General features: G+C 38.3%; 1 protein-coding gene across 18 annotated transcripts in view; it reads right to left on the bottom strand.

The window, feature by feature from the left end:
* The window catches only part of CACNB2 (calcium voltage-gated channel auxiliary subunit beta 2), a 510,382-nt gene that overhangs the window by 9,161 nt on the left and 484,762 nt on the right, over positions 1-16,459 (bottom strand). For all 18 annotated transcript variants that reach the window (XM_051820340.2, XM_051820339.2, XM_051820342.2 and 15 more), the window contains 2 exon segments: positions 2,600-2,751; positions 991-1,086 (listed from right to left, as the gene is read on the bottom strand). In XM_051820340.2, the coding sequence (XP_051676300.1) occupies positions 991-1,086; positions 2,600-2,751 (248 nt within the window).

Here is a 16,459-nt window from a genome sequence, read left to right as displayed (position 1 = left end):
AATTAAATTAAAAAAATAAAAAAAATTCATTTTTACATAATTTCAAAAGCATTTTTGAGAGGCCAGTGCTGTGGGACAGTGGGTTACGCTCCTGCAGCACCAGCATCACATATGGGCTCCACTTGGAGTCCAGCTAATACATCTGGGAAAGCAGCGGAAGATGCTTGAGCCCCTCCATCCATATGGGAGACCTGAATGAACCTTCTGGCTCCTGGCTTTGGCCTGACCCAGGCCCGGCTGTTGCTGTCATTTGGGGACTTAACCAGCAGATGGAAGATCGCTCACTCGCTCTCTGCCTCTCCCTTTCTGTAACTCAGCCTTTCTTTTAAAAAAGCATTTTTGAATCAAAAGAAGCCAACTTGCTTTCAGTAATCAGAAGTGAATAGTAACTCAATCCCAGGAGCCAGCATTGGCAAACCTGCATCCTCTGAGTGCCAGTTTGAGCCCCAGTTGCTTCACTTCTGATCCTGATTCTGGCTATTGCATCTTGGGAGGCAGAAGATGATGCTACAAATACTTGGGTCCCTTGCCACCCTCATGGGAGACCTGGATGTAACTTTTGGCTCCTTGCTTTGGCCTGTCCCTAGCCCTGGCTGTCGTGGGCATTTGGGGAGTGAAGCAGCATATAGAAAATTTTTCTGTTGCTCTGCCCTTCCATGGAGATGAAAATAAACTTGCTTTAAGCCAATCCCAGATACGTCTTATAAACAAACTTTTTCAAGCTGTGATCCTGTGTTAGATATTAACAAACTAAGGTCATTAATGGATGCATTATAGTATTTTGCAAGCCATAACCATAATCTGAGCTACTCATGTGCTCCAAACACATGACTATGGAAGCAGGCTGGACAGTTCACTTCTGTGCAGTCTCTTTAAGTGACAAGGATTCTCTTCCATGACAATTTGTTTTTTCTTTTTAATACAATACCAGGTTTAACCTCTTCAACTGGATTATCCCGCATATAGAGATAGCATATATATATAACTTACTGGAGGACACTGAGCCAGTTTATCAGCTGCTACCATCTGGACATTAAGGTGTTTAGCTTGAGATTTCCCTCGAGATTTTATTAGCCTTTGTAAAACCTGTGAAAGAGGAATTTTTTAAAACTAAGTTATAAAAGTTTCATTTATTTCATATACACAATTTTAGGAACATAAAAGGCGCATTGTCAGTTCCTTTCTGGTGGTCCTTTTTTTTTTATAGCGCGGATAGTTTATAACAGACTTAGTTATAAAATACAGTGTGTAGGATTATCTACAAAATTAACATAGTTCTCAGTTGTAAGCTGTATGCACACACACAGAGAGTGCTTACTCTTCAGTGTTTTTCCTAGGCTTTCTGTTCCTTAGATCTACCAATAATCGCACTTATGTGAATTATATCTAATTTCTGTATTAGGAATTTTAAAAATTTTATAAACATTCCACTTTTTTTTTTTAAGTAAATCTCTAGTTCCTAGTTTTGTAGAACACAGTCTACAACTGCTTCTACATTCAGTCTGCTACTGTGTCTTGTCTGGGTTGAAATACGGGAAGAAAATTCAAAATATTCTATAGATGTGTAAATGGAGGAATATTTTAGTATAATTGTGGATAATTTTGATACCATGCTAAAACCTAATAAGGGTAGTTCCTGAAAGACTAGTTTACCATGTGGAATCTGAAAGTATTTCTTACTGTGTTACATTAACTTTTCTTGTTCAGTCTTGAAATGCCAATGGATAATTTACCATGTATAATTTCTAACATCCTCATTGATCATTTAAAAAATGGTTCGATGAGTTCTTTAGATCTTTAAATGTTCAATATACTGCATTTTACATTATTAAAACACTATATTCATTAACATGATCACTGACGACAAAAGTTGTTCTCCCTGAAGGGAGAAGTTCACGTTGTTCTAGAAAACTGCAAAATACTCAGATGTGCATAACCATGGCCTGCCAGTTGTTCTTTGAAATAAAAAAAAAAAAGGTATTCAATGAAAAAAGTGGCTAGGTTATTTCACAATCATACTAGTACTTTTGAGATAAGTTACTTTGATATGCAGAATTTCCTGTATCATTACACAGAATATTAAAAAGGTGTGGACTTAACAGTCAAAACATTTTTTTTAATAAAAGAACAATTTACTTCATCAGGATACTCTTTTGAAATTGGCTGCTTTTTGTTTTGAGCCACAAGAACAGGGTGATGAACACAACAGATGGCTAGTGCTGTTCGGTACCGTAGTTTTCATTCATGCTTACATACTAGCAGTTTTACAAGTCCACCATTGCTTTTGAACCAGCCATGCAAATGTCAGAGCAATGGAAAGACTACAGATATCTTAGTATCATCATAGAAATGGAACTTCTGAAAATGTCTCAGAACCTTCTAGGGATCCATGGGCCTCACTTGAATTGCTGTTTTAAGCCATGTAGTTAACCCTGCGTTGCTTCTCTAAGTCTTAAACGTTCTTGACTAATGTATCTCTTCAAGTTCTATGTATTCATACAGGCCTAGCCTGTTAGAATTGGGAAGCAGAAAATAAAGCATGTTAGTTAAGTCTGATAAAGCAAGCTAGTTAAGTTATCCAGCTAACTACCCTACTTACCTTAGGAGAAGAAATCTTCACATACACTACAATAGGGGCCAAAGAGGTTTTACTAAGTTGAGCTGGATGGTTAATAGTATCCGCATCAAGGACTACCAACTGCAGTGTCCTTGCAAGTTCAAAGATCCTTTCAATTTCACTCTGAACTTCCGCTGTAAAAGTTTAAGCAGAGGTATTTAAAGTACATCATTTTTTGGGCTGAACAAAGTAAATAAAGCCAGAAGATCCATTATGTTGAGATTTACAGGCAATAGAATTGATAAAAACCATCCTTTGGAAGGAACCATTTTCCCACAACACCTTGAGAATTTAAGGAATTCCTCTCTGGACCAGATATAAAATTTGCTTCTGCTGAAATAAAACATTAAACAGGTGAGACATGAAGGGAGCTAATGATAAACTTCTCTGCAAACACTTCTATTTCTGCTAACAAAGGAATGGTCCTGCAACAGTCATGTTTCAAGGGGGAAGTTACCTATCAGAAGCAAAACAGTAGAAACCCAAACTAGAAAATGTACAGAAAACTTACTACCAAACATCTAACAACCAACTTGAACACCAAGAATATCATTCATATACTGCTCAATGATCTCTTCAGAGTATAAAACAGCACTGTCCAATAGAATTATCTGCAATGACAGAAATATCCTCTGTGCTGCCCAGGGTGGTAGCTGCTAGCCACATGTGGCTGCTAGACACTTAAAATATAGCTAGTATATTTTAAAAGTTTTCTGGGGGAAGAACTGTTGCTGCTATATTTCTCCTAGAAGAAGGTAAGATTATCTGTGTTCAAGCATCACCAAAAACATCTTTGGTTATGCTGAAGTCAGTTTTCTTGGTCTTAAAGCCCATTTTTATGTAGTATATTGTTCTAAGTCTGCACAATAACTTCTCTAATTTTTTTTTAAGTATGGATGCTTTGAAGATTGAATTAAAACTAAATTTTTAAGGTCTTATGCAGAACAGATTGCGTTCTGAAAAGGTTTTGCTGGCTACAGTGTGAACTAGAATGAAGCGAGGCAGGTCAGAATGGGTGGGAAGCATGGCAGTGCTCAGGGAAATGCTGCTTTAAACTAAACATGGAATTAGATTTGATAGCTATTTTGGAGACAAAACTGACAAAACCTGGAGATACAGGAATGAGTTCAGGAATGGTTTACAAATTATAGGTAAGCAACCTGCCTTAAGTTATTCAGAATAAAATCATGGCTATGTTTTGACTTTTTAGGAAGCTATCACATTTTCCACAATAGCTCTACCAAAATTTGCCCTCCCACCAGCAACATATGACAACTCCAGATACTCTGCATCCTCACCAGCACATTGTGTGTGTATGTGTATATTTAGATTTTAGTTCTTCTACATAGGAAGAGGGATACACAGCAGACTCATAGAATGGCAGATGTCCTGAACAGCACTCTGGCCTCAGAATCAGCCCTTAAGGCATTAGGATCTGGCTGAAGAGCCCATGAGAGTATTTCGGGCATGGAAAGCCAAGATGCTCTGGCAAGAAAAAAAAAAAAAGAAAAGAAAAAGAAAAAAGAGGACCTAAATGAAGGATCTCTATGAGATCCCAGCAGAAAGAACAGGCCATCAAAGGAGGTGCCTTTTTCTGAAGGGAGGAAAGAACTTTCACTTTGACTATGACCTTGTCTAACTAAGATTGGAGCTGGTGAACTCAAAAGACTTCCATAGCCTTGGCAACTCATGACAAGAGCCTAGGCAGATTACTGACTCCATAAGCAAGAGTGTCAATTTGTTAAGTCAACAACAGGAGTCACTGTGCACTTACTCCTCATGTAGGATCTCTGTCCTTAATGTGTTGTACAATGTGAATTAACAGTATAACTAGTACTCAAACAGTACTTTACACTTTGTGTTTCTGTGTGGGTGCAAACTGTTGAAATCTTTACTTAATATATACTAAATTGATCTTCTGTATATAAAGATAATTGAAAATGAATCTTGATGTGAATGGAATGGGAGAGAGAGCAGGAGATGGGAGGGAAGTTAAGGGGCGGGGGGAGCCACTGTAATCCAAAAGTTGTACTTTGGAAATTTATATTAACAGTGACATGATCAGCTCTTGTCCTGACGGTTGATGTACAATGTAATACTTTATCCATTTTAGTATTTTTTTTTTTGTTCTAGTACCATTGGTTGAACTCTGTAATTAACACACAATTATTCTTAGGTGTTTATATTTTAACTGAAAAGTGATCCCTGTCAGGAATTTGGAAACATTATGCTGAGTGAAATAAGCCAATCCCAAAGGGACAAATACCATTTGTTCTCCTTGATAGGTGACAACTAACTGAGCACCAAAAAGGAAACCTGTTAAAGTGAAATGAACACTATGAGAAACGGTGACTTGATCAGCCCTCACCCTGACTGTTGATGAGCAACTTGATATGTTATCCCTCTTAGTATTTTTTTTTGTTTGTTCTACTTAATACTTTTGGTTGAATACTGTAATCAATACACAATTCTTCTTAAGTGCTGAAACTTAACTGAAAAGTGATCACTGTTAAATGTAAGAGTGGGAATAAGAGAGGGAAGAGATGTGCAATTCGGGACATGCTCAAGCTGACTTACCTCAAACAGTAGAGTTAGAAACATACCAGGGGATTCCAATTCAATCCCATCAAGGTGGCATGTATCAATGCCATCTCACTAGTCCCAGTGATCAATTTCTGTTCACAATTGATCATAATGATAGGACTAAGAGCCAAAGGGATCACATAAACAAGAACAGTGTCTGCAAATACTAGCTGATAGAATCAAAAAGGGAGAGAATGATCCAACATGGGAAGTGAGATACACAGCAGACCCATAGAATGGCAGATGTCCTAAACAGCACTCTGGCCTCAGAATCAGCCCTTAAGGCATGCGGATCCGGCTGAAAAGCCCATGAGAGTATTTCAGGCATGGAAAGCCAAGACACTCTGGGGAAAAAAAAAAAAACCTAAATGAAAGATCTCTGTGAGTGAGATCCCAGTGGAAAGAACGGGTCATCAAAGAAGGAGGTACCTTTCTCTGAAGGGAGGAGAGAACTTCCACTTTGCCCATGGCCTTGTCTAAATATGATCAGAGTCGGTGAACTCAGGGGGCTTCCATAGCCTTGGCAGCTCATGACAAGAGCCTAGGGTGATTACTGGTGCCATAAACAAGAGTGTCAATTAGTTAAGTCAACAACAGGAGTCACTGTGCACTTACTCCTCATGTAGGATCTTTGTCCTTAGTGTGCTGTACATTGAGATCTAATGCTATAACTAGTACTCAAACAGTATTTTTCACTTTATGTTTCTGTGTGGGAGCAAACTGTTGAAATCTTTACTTAATGTATGCTAAACTGATCTTCTGTATATAAAGAGAATCGAAAATGAATCTTGATGTGAATGGAATGGGAGAGGGTGTGGGAAAGGGGAGGGTTGCAGGTGGGAGGGACGTTATGGGGGGGAAGCCATTGTAATCCATAAGCTGTATTTTGGAAATTGATATTCATAAATAAAAGTTAAAAAAAAGAAAAAAGTATAAAAAAAGCAAAAAAAAAAAGTAAAAAAAAAGGAAAAAATAGTTTTAGTTGTTCTAGTTGAGTGTATACTGGTATTTAATCACAAGTTTTAATTGAACCAGCCTTGTATGTTAGAATAAGTCCACTTGGTCATGTTGTATTTTTATTTGGATATTCCTTGATATGATTTTGTCAAAATTTAAGTATTTTTGGGTCTAGGTTCATAAAGGATACTGGCGTTTTAAAAAATACAAAGTTTTGTCTTGGTTTGGTATCAGGGTAAAATGATCTCATAAAATGAGATGGAAAATATTGCCTTCTGTTTTCTGAAGCGGGCATGTAGAAACAGAATAACTGGTGGGATTGAACAGTGAATTCATCTTGGTCGGAGATTTCTTTAGAAAGTTTTACCTATGAACTAATTTTTTTTAAGATAGTTATAGGACTATTAAGATGTTCTACTTCATCTTGGATACATTCTTGTAGTGTTCAGTTTTTGAGGAATTCTCTGGTAACAACACACACACATACACATATGAATAAATTTAAATGTCTATGGGGCCAGTAGTGTTTTTTGCTCATTCATTTGTAACATTGGGAATTTATGTGGTTTTTTTTCTTCATCATTCCAGCTAGAAGTTTACCAACTATCTTTTCTAAGGAACTGCTTTTCACTTCAGAATTCATTTTTTCTTTATTATTCTCTTCTTTGTGGAAAGCTTTGTGTTTATTCTGTTCTTTCATTTCTAAAGATTTTATTTTGACATGCAACCTTTTCTAACATCTAATGCTATAAATATTCCTCTAAGTACTGCTTTAACTGTCATAAATTTTTATATTCTCATACTTTTAGTTCACTATATTCTCTGGTTTCTCTTCAGATGTCCTCTGAGTCCTGGATTATTTGGGAGTATATTACTTAATTTATAAGTATTCTGGCCAGCGCCACGGCTCACTAGGCTAATCCTCCGCCTGTGGAGCCGGCAACCCGGGTTCTAGTCCCGGTTGCTCCTCTTCCAGTCCAGCTCTCTGCTGTGGCCCAGGAGTGCAGTGCAGGATGGCCCAAGTGCTTGGGCCCTGCACCCGCATGGGAGACCAGGAGAAGCACCTGGCTCCTGGCTTGGGATCGGCACAGCACTGGCTGTAGTGGCCATTTGGGGAGTGAACCAATGGAAGGAAGACCTTTGCCTTTGTCAAAATAAATAAATAAATAAATAAATAGATAAATAGATAAGTATTCTGAGATTTTCCTTTCATCTTTCTCTTACTGATAACTGATTCCATCTGGGTCAGAGAACATACTTTGTATGACTCTAAGTATGTATTATTTGTTTTATAACCCAGTCTGTGGGGCCAGCGCTGTGGTGGAGCAGGTAAAGCTGCTGCCTGCAGTGCCGGTATCCCACATGGGCGCCGGGTTCTAGCCCTAGTTGCTCCTCTTCCATTCCAGCTCTCTGCTATGGCCTAGGAGGGCAGTGGAGTATGGCCCAAGTCCCTGGGCCTCTGTACCCACATGGGAGACCTGGAAGAAGCTCTTGGCTTCAGATCGGTCCAGCTCAGGCCATTGCAGCCAATTCGGTAGTGAATCAGCAAATAGAAGATCTCTCTCTCTCTCTGCCTCTCCTTCTCTCTCTGTATAACTCTTTCAGAGAAATAATAAAATCTTTAAAAAAAAACAAACCCAGTCTGTGTGGTCTTGATGAGTATTCCATGTGAACTCATGCATAAAGAATGTGTATTTTTGTTTTATTGAAGGAAGTATCCCAGAAAAAGTGATCAAACATAATTGATTGGTGATGCTGTTCAGTTCTGCATCCTTGCTGCGTTTTCGGGCCACCGGTTGTGTCAGTTCCTGAGAAAGAATTTTGCAATTTCCACCTATAATTGCAGTTATGCTTTTAGTTCAGTTAGGATTTTCTTTGATATTTTGATTGTTGTGCACACACATTTAAGATCGTTCTGTTTCCTTTGTGAATCTGCACTTTATGATCAGGTGTGCCCCTTTACCACTAGTACTCTCCTTTGCTCCAAAGTATAGGATGTCTGATCAGCATTCTAGCATGTTATTCTTTTTCTATCCTTGTGAGTTTCTGGGGCCCTGCAACCTCCACATCCCATATACAAGTCCCTGGATTCGAGTCCTGGCTCAGCGTCCAGCTTCCTACAAATGGGCACCTCATGAGACAGAAAGAACTGGTTCATGAACTTAGATCCCTGCCACCCACTGGAATAAGCTCCAGGCTCCTAGCTGTGACCTAGCTCAGCCCCTGCTGTTTTCATTACACAGAAGTACCCTCATTGCCCTTCAAATGAGTTTAAAAAAAGTTTCTTGTAGTTAATTGGATTATGATTATTTATATCCATTCTCATTCTATCTGTATTAGTTGGTTTGCTTGGACCACTTACATCTAAAATATTTATTGATATGTCTGAATTTGCATCTACTATTTTTGTCATTTATTCCCATGGTTTTTCTTTACTGTTTCCCTTCTTGTTGTCATCTGGGCTTTTTGAATATTTTTAAAGTATTCCATATGTATGTGTCTATTCTTTTTTTTTACTGTCTATTTCAGTAGTTTCTAAATGGCTGTTTCAGGGTTTACTCTATGCACACATTAATTTTTCATATCCTACTTAAGATCAATATTTTATAACATCAATTGCAGATCATATGCCATACATGTTCTTTTGCTTTCTGCTGTTCATCTTGTAATCTATACCCAGCACATTGAGAAATCTCATTATTGTTGAATTCTGCTTTTAACTGTCAAACATATACTAAAGAACTCAAAAGAGAAGAATAATTTATTTCATTAACTCAGATTTACCATTTCTGTTGCTTCCTTTCCAGTCTTCCAGGTTACCTTCTGGTATTATTTCTTTCTAAAGGATTTATTTTTTTTATTTTTGGAAGAATAATCTGTCAGCAATTCTGCTTGATTCAAGATTATGAAATTATCATAGACAGATGTAAGAATTGCTTCACAATATAAAACTTAACATTTCTTGAGGACGGATACCCAGATGATCAACCTCCAATTAAGGATATACAAGTATTTCCTTGGGTAGTTGCAACAGAGCAGGTCTGCTGGCAGTGTCAGTTCTTTGGTATTCCATCATCTGAGAATGTCTGTATTTCACCTTCACTCCTGAATGATGTTTTCACTGAATATATAATTCGGAATTGATAGCACTTTTCAAATAACTGTTTCCTGCCTTCTGTTCTCTGTAGTTTCTGAAGAAAAATAGCAGTCATTTGAATTACTCTGCCAATTATGTGTCATTTTTCTCTACTTGTGTTGAAGGTTTGTCTTTGTCTAGTTTTAGTGGTCTGAGTATGATATGGCTGGACATGGATTTTCTTGCATTTATACTGTGTGAGGGCACTCAGCTTCTTGAATCTGTAGGCTTCTCTCCCTCTCATTCGCTCTCAGAGGAAAACTTTATTAACTTGTCACAAGTGAAGCAGACAGTAGGAAGCTCCCAAACTCATGAAGCCAAACTCATGAAGCTTTTATCCATTATTTCTTCAAGTGTATTTTGAGACCCATACTATTTCTCTTCTGGCATTTCAATGACACTGATGTTAGATTTTTTTTTTTTTAGTATTCCACATGTTTCTGAGGTTCTGTTCATTACTTCTTCCATTTTTTTTTCTGTTATTCAGCTAAGATCATCTCAACTTATCTAGCTTCCATATTTATTTGACTTTTTCTTCCATCATTTCCATTTTGCTATGCAGCGCATCCAGGAAGTTTATATATTTTTAATAATTTTTAAGTTTTCAATTCTAAGATACCCCTATTTGCTTCTTTATATCTTCTCTGACATTTTCCAGTTTTTCTGTATTTCAAGAGTTGTTGATGGCTTGCTTGTGGATTTGGGTAACATGATTTTTTTAAGATTTGTTTATTTGAAAGAGAGAGGTGGAGAGACAGACAGAGACTCACAGAGAACATCTTCCAGCCTCTCGCCAAGTGGCTTCAACATCCAGAGCTGGGCCAGGCCAAAGTCAGTAGCCTGAACTTCATCCAGGTCTCCTATATGGGTGCCAGGGGCCCAAGAACTCAGGCCATCTGCTGCTGCTTTCCCATGTGTATTTGCAGGGAGCTGAATCAGAAGCAGAGCAGTTGGGACTCAAACAAGCACTCCTGTATGAGATCCCCACGTGATAAGTCACAACCCAAACTGCTGCAAATCCTGAGAGCATTTTTAAGGCCCATTTCAGACACATTTATGTTCAACTCAGCAGTGGCATCTGGTTTCTTTCCACATTTGAGTTGACACTGTTGCATTTCTTTATTTGCCTCCTAACTTAGAAAGGAATCCTGGATAAGAGGATACTTCAAAAGGTGGTAGAAATTAAAATCTAAAATTTAATGTGAAGCATTAAATGTGAAATTCATAGTATTCAAAATAAAACACATTTTCTAGGAACTTTTTAGACACCTTGTATTATAAATATATTGTGGGATTCTAGGTCTTGCTTAAATCCTAGGGAGAATGGTAGTATTTTCCATGTTCGCAGATAGCCCTGTTGGGTTCAGGCTGCAATCCCCAACTAGTGTTCATATCAGTTATCTTTTAGGAACTTTAGCAGTGTGATCCTGATCTGACCATCATGTGTGCCATGCAGTTGCCAGTTGGGACCTGGGCAGTCTTCTGTCTCTGAATTCATTCCTCAAAATCTTGGGTATGCTGATTAGTATGATATCCTGTGTGCACACCTTGAGGACGTGGTAATGAGTTCCTGAACAACGGACTGAGCTTACTTCCTAAGCTGTGTTCTCTCCACAATCTTTTTGGCCCTCTGGTTAGAAATCTAGGGCTTTATTTACCATACTTTGCTGTACATTCGCTGTGACTGTGCCCATATTCTAGGGCCATTTTTGATACAGGAGAGAGAGAGAAACATTAATAGCGGTTTAGTCTACTCTCTCGGGACCACAGCTCTCTCTGCCACTGGAGAGGAAGGTTCCTTTCTCTTAGAGATTTGGGTGTCTGCGGGCCCCTGTACCATTGCTGTCCAGGAGACCCCTTTCTGCTCCTACTCCTCCTGAACTGAGTATTTATCTTAGAAGCCTGATGGCTGTGCCAGTGACCAGATCTAGGTTTTGGGTTCCCTGAATCTGCACTGTGAGACAACAGAAGGGAGAAACTGCATCATTTTATTAGGACTTTAAGTTCTGGTCGTGTTCTGCAAACCGTCTTCTACAACTCATTTTTCTGCCCTGGGAGATACAGGTTAGAGTATACTCTGAAGTGTCACTCTCTCAGTCATGTTATTAGGAACTTCCAAGTCCTGCCATATATCAAATGGACTGTAGTTACTAACCCGAAATACATAAAATACAAGACAGGAACAAAGAGGAAAGCTGAACAAAAAGTATAGAAGATAGCAATTATATAAAAATTAAGTGCTTTGATGAAATCCTGTTTACACAGGTTTTCAAAACTGAAAAAATCATGCTGCTTTTAAGAAGCTTTAAAAAAAATCCCATAAAGGGTCTGGCACGGTAGCGTAGTGGGTAAAGCCATCTCCTGCAGTGCCAGCATCCCATATTGGCCCTAGTTTGAGTTCTGGCTGCTCCATTTCCAATTCAGCTCTCTGCTTCTGGCCTGGGAAAGCAGTGGAAGATGGCCCAAGACCTTGGGCCCCTGCATCTGCATGGGAGACTTGGAAGAAGCTCCATGTTCCTGGCTTCAGATCAGCCCAGTTCCAGCCATTGCAGCCATTTGGAGAGTGAACCAGCATATGGAAGACACCTCTTTCTCTCTGCCCCTCTGTAACTCTGCCTTTCAAATAAATAAATAAATAAATCTTTTAAAAGAAAATCCCAAAGAAATCCAATTTTCCCAGCACCATTTATTGAATAGACTGTCCTTACTCCAGGGATTGGTTTTGGATCCTTGATCAAATATGAGTTGGCTGTAGATGTTTGGATTGATTTCTGGTGTTTCAATTGCAGAACCATGAAGCAAGACCCCTACCTTTCACCTTACACAAAAATTCACTCAACATGGATTAAAGACTTAAATCTACGACCTAACACCATCAAATTATTAGAGAGCATTGGAAAAACCCTGCAAGATATAGGTATCGGCAATGACTTCTTGGAAAACACCCCAGAAGCACAGGCAGTCAAAGCCAAAATTAACATTTGGGATTGCATCAAATTGAGAAGTTTCTGTACTGCAAAAGAAACAGTCAGGAAAGTGAAGAGACAACCGACAGAATGGGAAAATATATTTGCAAACTATGCAACTGATAAAGGGTTGATAACCAGAATCTACAAAGAAATCAAGAAACTCCACAACATCAAAACAAACAACCCACTTAAGAGATGGGCCAAGGACCTCAATAGACATTTTTCAAAAGAGGAAATCCAAATGGCCAACAGACACATGAAAAAATGTTCAAGATCACTAGCAATCAGGGAAATGCAAATCAAAACCACAATGAGGTTTCACCTCACCCCAGTTAGAATGGCTCACATTCAGAAATCTACCAACAATAGATGCTGGAGAGGATGTGGGGAAAAAGGGACACTAACCCACTGTTGGTGGGAATGCAAATTGGTTAAGCCACTATGGAAGTCAGTCTGGAGATTCCTCAGAAACCTGAACATAACCCTACCTACCGTTCGACCCAGCCATCCCACTCCTTGGAATTTACCCAAAGGAATTTAAATTGGCAAACAAACAAGCTGTCTGCACATTAATGTTTACTGCAGCTCAATTCACAATAGCTAAGACCTGGAACCAACCCAAATGCCCATCAACAGTAGACTGGATAAAGAAATTATGGGACATGTACTCTATAGAATACTATACAGCAGTCATAAACAACGAAACCCGGTCATTTGCAACAAGATGGAGGAATTTGGAAAACATCATGCTGAGTGAATTAAGCCAGTCCCAAAGGGACAAATATCATAAGTTCTCCCTTATCGGCGACAACTAACTGAGCACCAAAGGGGAAACTTGTTGAAGTGAAATGGACACTATAAGAAACAGTGACTTGATCAGCTCTTGTCCTGACGGTTGATGTACAATGTAATACTTTATCCATTTTAGTATTTTTTTTTTGTTCTAGTACCATTGGTTGAACTCTGTAATTAACACACAATTATTCTTAGGTGTTTATATTTTAACTGAAAAGTGATCCCTGTCAGGAATTTGGAAAACATTATGCTGAGTGAAATAAACCAATCCCAAAGGGACAAATACCACTTGTTCTCCTTGATAGGTGACAACTAACTGAGCACCAAAAAGGAAACCTGTTAAAGTGAAATGAACACTATGAGAAACGGTGACTTGATCAGCCCTCACCCTGACTGTTGATGAGCAACTTGATATGTTATCCCTCTTAGTATTTTTGTTTGTTTGTTCTACTTAATACTTTTGGTTGAACACTGTAATCAATACACAATTCTTCTTAAGTGCTGAAACTTAACTGAAAAGTGATCACTGAAAATATAAGAGTGGGACTAAGAGAGGGAAGAGATGTGCAATTCGGGACATGCTCAAGCTGACTTACCTCAAACAGTAGAGTTAGAAACATACCAGGGGATTCCAATTCAATCCCATCAAGGTGGCATGTATCAATGCCATCTCACTAGTCCCAGTGATCAATTTCTATTCACAATTGATCATAATGATAGGACTAAGAACCAAAGGGATCACATAAACAAGAACAGTGTCTGCAAATACTAGCTGAGAGAATCAAAAAGGGAGAGAATGATCCAACATGGGAAGTGAGATACACAGCAGACCCATAGAATGGCAGATGTCCTAAACAGCACTCTGGCCTCAGAATCAGCCCTTAAGGCATGTGGATCCATCTGAAAAGCCCATGAGAGTATTTCAGGCATGGAAAGCCAAGACACTCTGGGGAAAAAAAAAAAAAAACAACTAAATGAAAGATCTCCACGAGTGAGATCCCAGTGGAAAGAACAGGTCATCAAAGAAGGAGGTACCTTTCTCTGAAGGGAGGAGAGAACTTCCACTTTGACCATGGCCTTGTCTAAATATGATCAGAGTCGGTGAACTCAGGGGGCTTCCATAGCCTTGGCAGCTAGACTGAGGCCATAAACAAGAGTGTCAATTTGTTAAGTCAACAACAGGAGTCACTGTGCACTTACTCCTCATGTAGGATCTTTGTCCTTAGTGTGCTGTACATTGAGATTTAATGCTATAACTAGTGCTCAAACAGTATTTTTCACTTTATGTTTCTGTGTGGGAGCAAACTGTTGAGATCTTTACTTAATGTATGCTAAACTGATCTTCTGTATATAAAGAGAATGGAAAATGAATCTTGATGTGAATGGAAGGGGAGAGGGAGTGGGAAAGGGGAGGGTTGCAGGTGGGAGGGACATTATGGGGGGGAAGCCATTGTAATCAATATTCTGTACTTTGGAAATTTATATTCATTATATAAAAGTTTTTTTAAAAAAATCCCTTAGAAACAAAATCAGCATATGAAAGAGTGAGCATATGAAAGGTTTACTGCAGCTCAGTTGACAATAACTAAGATATGAAATCAACCCAGATGTCTATCAACTGAAGACTGGATAAAGAAATTATGGTATATATACACTATGGAATACTATACAGCAGTTAAATAAGAAATCCTGTCATTTGCAAGAAAATGGATGCAACTGGAAACCATTATACTAAGTGAAATAAGCCAGTTCCCAAAAGACAAATACCATATGTCTCTCTGCTCTGTGGTAACTATTAGAGTACCAAAAATGGTAATCTATAGGAGTGCAATTGACACTGTGAGATGTGATGCTTTTTAACAGCCCTAGTCTCAACTGTGGTTGGTTTTTTGTTGTTGTTCATACTATTTGTTGAACTCTTTAGTTAGTCTAGGGTTAATCTTATGAGTATAAAGTTAACTGAAAATAGATCTTTGTAAGAAATTAGAATGGGAATAGGAGAGGGAGGAGGAAGAAGGGTGGGAGTGCAGACAGGAGGGAGAGTAGGGTGGAATCACTGTGTGCCTAAATTTGTGTACCTGAAATGCATGAAGTTTGTATACTTTAAATAAAATTAAAAAAATAAAAACAAGACAATAAAAAAGAGTAAAAAGGATAGCCAGTAACTGCAAATGTACACATACAAATTACCAAAAATCTAGGTTTTTTTTTTTAACAAATAAAGCTTGTATATACAATCAAATTTAAGGTAAGCATTAAACAAAACAAGAAAAAGGTTGTATACAAATATAAAGCACAAATACAATAAGATTGTGACTTTTCTATCAATAATACAGCATTAGAAATACCAAGTTAAATTACTAATCAGGTATGAATTTCTCATATTTGTAACAGCTTTAGTCATAAACTTCAAAAACAAAAGGTTATAATGGCTCTGAATAATATAATTAGCAAAGTTGACTTAGTAGAAATTAAATGTAAAATAATCTATATGTAAAGGGGAAAAATATCTGATCACTTAGGGATTCAAAATGACCTTTCACAACTTAAATGGTTTAAATGGAAGTTTTTAAAATGTGATTCTGGAACCAGCAGCATCTCTACCCCCTTGGAAATGTGCTGTAAATACAGATTCTTAGACTCCACCTGAGACTTCCTGAATCAACAGCTCTGGGGTGGGGCCCCGCCCTCTGTGTTTCTAACACCTTCTGTGGGCTTCTGATGCCAGCTGGTTTGTACATCTGTGTCCTAAGGGTTAAATTGTGTGTGTGTGTGTGGACTACTGCTATTGTCAAACAGTATTTTCAGAATAAAAGTAATTCCTGAAATGGGTTACTGAGAAAGCACCTTTGTTTACTGAGCAATGGTTTTTTTAAAGCACAATTTCCAAGACCTTAGTAGAAATGCAAATTCTCATGCTTCACCCCAGACCTACTAAATCAGTCTGGCATCAGGGCAGTGATCGGTGTCCTGACGTACCCTCGGTGCCTCTGATGCAGGCTAGAGTGTGGAAACCACTGATTTGGAAGAAAATTCTCAAGCAGCAATGGTAACTCCACATGGCAGAACTCACGGGAAGAAGCCAATACTGTCTCTATTCAGAGCTAGATCGTATCTTACATTCCTCAGTAACTGAATAAGAAAGGTAAGAATTATATACACTATGTATGTTTTCAAATTAGAAGCTACTAATAATACACAACCACCACCGACTTATCTCCTACTACATGGTAAACAGTCATCCAACAGCAATCCTGAAACATACAATACCCCTGGTTTAGTGATGGAAAACAGACTGAAAACAACTACCCAACCTGCCAGTAACAAAGACCCAAGTCCTTAATGTGTCGTACAATGTGAATTAATGCTATAACTAGTACTCAAACAGTATTTTACACTTTG

The sequence above is a fragment of the Oryctolagus cuniculus genome, chromosome 13 (genome assembly GCF_964237555.1).
Source record: "Oryctolagus cuniculus chromosome 13, mOryCun1.1, whole genome shotgun sequence".
Classification (NCBI taxonomy): domain Eukaryota; kingdom Metazoa; phylum Chordata; class Mammalia; order Lagomorpha; family Leporidae; genus Oryctolagus; species Oryctolagus cuniculus.
This window is presented reverse-complemented; position numbering and strand designations above follow the sequence as displayed.